Source organism: Gastrolobium bilobum, unplaced genomic scaffold, assembly GCF_033153095.1.
Source record: "Gastrolobium bilobum isolate Gb01-03AN ecotype WA unplaced genomic scaffold, APGP_CSIRO_Gbil_v1 utg33064, whole genome shotgun sequence".
Lineage (NCBI taxonomy): Eukaryota > Viridiplantae > Streptophyta > Magnoliopsida > Fabales > Fabaceae > Gastrolobium > Gastrolobium bilobum.
Genome location: NW_026896642.1, coordinates 135227 through 141557, shown reverse-complemented (window position 1 = coordinate 141557; position 6331 = coordinate 135227). Strand labels below are relative to the sequence as shown.

Below are 6331 nucleotides of genomic sequence, written 5' to 3'. Positions count from 1 at the left end.
AAAGAAAGAAATAAAAATTCTTAACCATCTTTGATCAGAAATTGCCTCTGTAGTTATCTCATCCTCTCTCTTTCTCTCTCGTCAAGCTGCAGATCAGGTACCCTCATTTTTTTGCATTTTCCAATACCATACGCGAATGAAAATCACGCAATTTTCTTAATTATCCCCGATCTTTCTTTTTTTCTTTTTTTATGTCTTGAAGAATTTTGCATTCTATTCAGAATGCAATCTCGGATTTTCGCTCTCTTTCTCTCTTGGAATTTGTGCCCATTGAATTCATTCTGTTCTGCGTTCGGCCATCGTTTTAATTTTATTTAATTCTCGTAACTAAATTTGCAGTTGTTAGTTAATATTAATAATCAAAGGCATAATGTGTCACGGTTGGGTTGGTTTGAATTCATTTTCCGTTTATATTTACAGTTACTCGACAATTATTAGTAGGTAAGTTGGAAGAGGAAGAGTGTATTTCGTTTTCATCATTTACTCTCCTTTATTTAAAAAATATTTATTTATCTGTCTTAATATTTTTTTGTCCTTGTCTAAGAAGTTAAGGATTTATGATGTTGCTGAATTTGTTTAATGTTGTTGTGGTTGGGCTGTCTATGAATGATGTCTGGGATTGTTCATTGTTAAAATGGATAATCAATTAAATGCAATGCATTTAGCTTGGATTTTGATTTTGATTTTGATTTTAATCTAATTGTGGTTGTTGTGTTACCTTTGTAGCCTTCTAGCTCTAGCTCGTTGGGATTTACGATAGATAGATAACTCATCTATCTTGTGGATGCAATTTTGGGCTTTGAGTTGGGGTGGCTGGTGTTTGATTGGTGATTTTTCCCTCTCATGAATCTCGTGGATTTGTAGAGCAATTGTGGTGGAGATGGCAGCAGGTGGAAGTGGAACTTCATTTGTCAAAACAAAGAGGACACATGGGTTCACTACCCTTCTTACATCTGCAGCTTGTGAATGGTTTTTGATATGCCTGCTGCTAGTTGATGCCGTGCTATCATACCTGCTCAGAAAGTTTGCAAGTTATTGCCAATTGCAATTGCCTTGTTTGTTATGTTCTAGGCTTGAGCATATCCTAGGTGGAGAAAAACCAGAGTTCTATCAGGACCTATTTTGCAGCAATCACAAATCAGAAATATCATCTTTGGTATTCTGTCATATCCATGGTAGGCTTGCAGATGGTCATAGGATGTGTGATGATTGTCTTCTGTCATTCACCGCAAGCACTAAACGCAACACAAAAACTCACAGGTTGTTGGTGGGTAAATTTGGGCTGGTTATTGGTGGTTCTGGTTCCCAAAGCCCTTTGCTAAGCAGAGATTTGTTTACTGGCTCTAAGAGCTCAAGGCCATGTACTTGTTGCGGTAGGCTTTGGAAATCAGAACAGAATTTCCCAAGATCTATCCAACTAAAATCACCTGGGAGAGCTTTTCTTAAGCCATGTATTCCTTTGCCAAATGTACAAAGGCAAAGCCGTGTAAATCACCGGGATAACATGAAGAAAACAAGGGATAAGTTCTCTGGATCAGAAGGAAAAAGCAGTTTTCATCCATTATCTCATATTGGATACACTGAGCTGAGACTTAATTCTGATTCTGAGTCTGAGTTTCAATTTTCTGATGATGATGATGTTAGTAGTGTATTTCATGAAAGCATTGAAGCTGTCAATGACCCTATTGCTCAAATTACATCAGCAACTCCTCCAAAATGTATTCCGAGTGATTCGAATGCAGCAAAGCCTAACGGTAGTTCCCCCAAGGAGCCCAACGTTAGCAAGCACCAAGATGTGAAGTTCCTGGGTACTGATGCTGTTAATGACAAGGGTCTGGAAGAAGTTAATTGGCAGCAACCAAATCAAAAGTCATCCAGTTCTGACGTGCCTGAGCTCATTTCACTAGATGAGGCTTCACCATCACCTATTGTGAATGTCTCTAATGGAGAATCAGAATCAGAAGACATTAAGATTACTCTCTATCATAATTCTCTTTCTGCTCCCCTATCCGAGCTTGTGACCTTGGATGGCAGCCGTGCACCTGTTGGAGCTTCATCAGATAAATGTAACATATCTCTCTCCCTGCATTTCCATTTTTGTTTTTCAAATTAGTCTAACATTTGCTTTCTGAAATGTTTCCAGCTGTAGATGTTACATCAGATGGGAAAGCCTTGGAGGAAATTGGTACAAGGGATAAAGCATCTACTGAAACTGATCCTTTGGTAAGTGATTCTGCTCCTATAAGTCCTAGACAAGAGAACTCCAGTCACATGAGTAAGTCCCCTGTCACCACTAAGGAAAGAGAAGAACCTGGTTTTGTCATAGAACAGCCGACCACCAATGAAGTTGGTGAAGTCAAGGTAGAGCTGGACCTATCACCATCATATAATTCTTCTCTTCATGGGTCTAATATGTCATCAGTTGTTCCCATGAATCATGTTCACTCCCATGAGATACCCGTTGAGGATTCTAGTTCAAATGAAATGCGGGTACTTCAAAAGTCGGCCTCAGTTGAATCTGCTCTTGAATCTCTGGATGAAAGCAATGTTACTGAAATTGAAGGGGAGTCTATTGTTGATCGATTGAAGCGACAGATTGAGTATGACAAGAAATGCTTGGATGCTTTACATAAGGAACTGGAGGAAGAGAGAAATGCCTCTGCTATTGCTGCAAATGAAGCAATGTCTATGATTACAAGGTTACAAGAGGAGAAGGCAGCGCTGCAAATGGAGGCTCTTCAATATTTAAGAATGATGGAAGAGCAAGCAGAATATGATAATGAAGAATTGGAGAAAGTTAATGATCTACTCACAGAAAAGGAAAAAGAGATACAAGATATGGAAGACGAACTGGAATTTTATAGGGCAAACATGACCGATGAGCCTACGGTCCACAGTATGCATAAGGAAAGTTTTGATTCGAAAGAAGAAAACGTCACAGTACAAAATATTGGTGTGCATAACGTCAAAAATACTGCGAACAATTATTCTGATTCAAAGTTTGCTGAGGTATCCAAAGTCAGTGATGAAGCTGTAGCTGGTGGAACCTCATCCTTTGAATTTGAAGAGGAAAAGCTATACATTTCACAATGTTTGAAATGCTTGGAAAGGAAGCTTCATCAAATTTCTTGTAATGAAATTTCATCCGATGTACCCAATGTTAGACCTGAAAAGCCTGAAGTAGGTAAATTGGATCAACAAGGAGCTTCTAATGGTGAAGGGCCTCAATTAGATGGTCATGAAGAGCCTGATTTGTCCATACAGAAAAATATTAACACATTAAATGGAAGTCATGATGATAAGGATGGGCCAGCTGTTTCAGAGAGTGGTGATTGTTCACTTAGTATTGAAAACAATGAATCCGCATCTATTGGACCAAAAACTTCCACTCCTGGAAAAGAAGTTGAGTTGGTTGCTCTAGAAAATGAAATATCAGACCTTAATGACAGGTTGGAAGCACTCGAATTTGATCATGATCTTCTTGAGCACATAGTAAATTCTCTTCAAAATGGAAATGATGGAAAACAATTTATTCAAGACATAGCTCATCGATTGCATGAGCTCCGGGAAATTGGAATAAGATCAAGATGGTAAGCATATAAACAGAATTGTTTTTAGTTTTCCTTTAGTTTTAGGCATGGATAAACTTTCATATGGTATATCTTCAAACATTGTCTACACTAGTGTCAATAGACACGATATTAACCCACCCAGAACCTTCTAATTTTGCTTTGACAATTTTATAATTTTGTCCTTTCAAAGCAGACATATAAAGAATGGTGGACATGTTTTTTTGCCTAGAGAGGGGTCGTTCAATGATGATAGAAGTTTATGAACAGATTTTACAAAATTTGTAAGTCTCATTTTCATGTTAAACTCTGATTCAAATGTTTGTCTTGCTTTAAAATCTAATGACAAGATCATGTTTTTATAATGTCCAACATATTCTTTAGAGGGTTGGGACTGCGAGTTCTGCCAGATCCTTAAACTGGATTCCTTCAGTTTTTCAAGCCTGAAATCTTTACATATTGATATTTTCGCTGATTAACTTATCTTTTTTGTATCCCTGCATGATTTGGCATGAATGCACTTATGCATATTTTATAATCTTTTATTAGGTATCAGTTGTTGGCATTCTCAGTTATTGATGCAAAGCACCTGTTTCATATGGAACTATTAAAGCTTTACTTAATCGGAATTATTTTGTCATATATTCTAAGGGATCAATAATCTTATAGCATTTCAAATCATTTTTTAACTTTTCTAAACAAAAAAAAAAAAATTAATTTGGTCTCTGAACATAAGCAATCACTGGTGGAGGCAACCCAACTTCATGCATGTCCTTGTTTTAGACCATATTCAGACTTAGGATGAAAGTAATGTATCATAAGTTCGTCCCCCTTCAACCTTAGTTTTCGAGCTTTTGTTCTTATTATTCTTCATGTATGAAAAAAACTTGGGAGAGTTTTTCAAATCTAACTAGGTATTGACCCACTACTTTGTTACCTTGCTTAAGCTAGTGTGCATTTGTTTTCTTCGCTCCCTCTCACTAAATTTCCTGGATTCACCTTAACGACCTTAGCTTCTAGAGTTTTAGATATATCCACAATTGGGGTTAAATTTTTTTTTGTACAATCATTATTAGTTCATCCTCTACATCATTTATTTTGAAGTTTTTAATCTCATTTTGATATTCTAACTAATTTCTTCACTTGACGCTTGTAAGTATTGCAGATGCATGCAAGATCAGAGTGCAGAATAAAAAACAAACGAAGACAATGGGTTGTGATGACAGAATCATGTTTTATTTCTTTGATATGCCTAAATATTGTGGAGAGCCACGACATAATCTCATGCACAGGCATCTCTATATCTGCTCTGAACAAGTTTATGGAGTAAGTAATAGGAATAGTAAACTTTGGCTTTAATTTCTTGATCCTTCCTTGCCTGGGGGGTTTTTCTCTTGTCCTTTGTGTTTCGTTGACTTAATAGATGGAGTTTAGTCTCGGTGTATTGATGAGATGATACACGGGGTGAGTTGATATTTCTGTAAGTTCTTGTGATGGAAAACAATTGCTCTGTAAATCCCGAGTTGGGAATTTAACACATGGTTGTTATAGAGGGAAAATATGCCCAATTTTACAAAGATGATTTTTTTTTTTTTATACAAGTGAGAATTGAACACGTAATCTAATACAACCTACTCAAACACTTCACCATTATACCAAGATTGCAAAGATGATCTCTAATTAAAGCAATGTTGTCATTTTTCTAGTGGGAGCAATTTGAAACACGTACTCCCAAAAACTGAAATAAATCATGTCATGTTACTATGTATTTTAGGAGGCAGTTCAACTTCATCAAAATAATGTGTTTTAGGAGCATCCCATAATTTCTCGACGGGATGGCCTTATAAAATGATTTTATTATTAATTTTATATGCAATAAGGATGGTAAAAACTTAAAAATCACTTTATCATTTAAGACAACTTGGTGCTTGGGGCTTCATTTTTTCATACTAATTAAATGGTAGTCCTAATTGTAGTATCCACTTTTCTTCTTCTTCTTCTTTTTTATAAAAAACAAATTTACTTGTTTTACCAAAAATAAAAGCTTTATTTGTTTAAGAATAGCAATGATGATTATAGACAAAGATGCCAAACGTACCCCAGTTACTTACAAGTCCCACATTTTTTACACGAGAATCTAGTTGTTAAGTGGCAATCATTTTTCATTCAACTTAACTAAAACAAAACAACAAAGATAATATATAACAATTTATTTATCAAATTATATAACTATATCAATCAATCAGCATCATTTTCTAATTTATAAAACTCAACGGTTATGAGAATATTTAAATATAAATTCGACAATATTTATGCAATTAAAATTTAGTATTAGGGATAAGTAATGGCCGGCTAAATTATGTATTCAACTGTGTTATGTTGTTCTGGATCATATTTGTACAGAATATTAATTAGAGCATCAAACATTCAACTAATAAATGGAAACCGCTACCTACATCTCATAAAAGAAATAAGTTTTTCTTAGAAATGTAATGAGAGAGAATTGATTTTTTTACATTTCGCAGTTTGAAGATCCGTGGTGGAGTGCGGGAGGGATTAAGGTGGGCGATTATCCCCTCAAATTTGTACAAACTTTTATTCGGGAAAAAAAAAAATAATATATTATTTTAATAAAAAATTATAAAAATAGAATTGTTTTGAACTAATTTAAAACTTGTATTTAGATTCGTCTAATTTTGACGAAAGCACCCTCGCCCAATTTGAACAAAATACCTCTGAGCAATCCCGCCTAATTTAGGCGA

The 6331-nt window shown here is 35.4% G+C and overlaps 1 protein-coding gene across 1 annotated transcript; it reads left to right on the top strand.

Moving 5' to 3' along the window:
• Positions 1 to 880: 880 nt before the first annotated feature.
• On the top strand, positions 881 to 5180 carry LOC133301227 (probable myosin-binding protein 4). Its single transcript, XM_061500845.1, has 4 exons — positions 881 to 2066; positions 2144 to 3590; positions 3763 to 3853; positions 4735 to 5180. Exons 1-3 carry the CDS (start codon positions 881 to 883, stop codon positions 3833 to 3835), a joined length of 2706 nt encoding a protein of 901 aa, XP_061356829.1. The 3' UTR covers positions 3836 to 3853; positions 4735 to 5180.
• The last annotated feature ends 1151 nt before the right edge of the window (positions 5181 to 6331 follow it).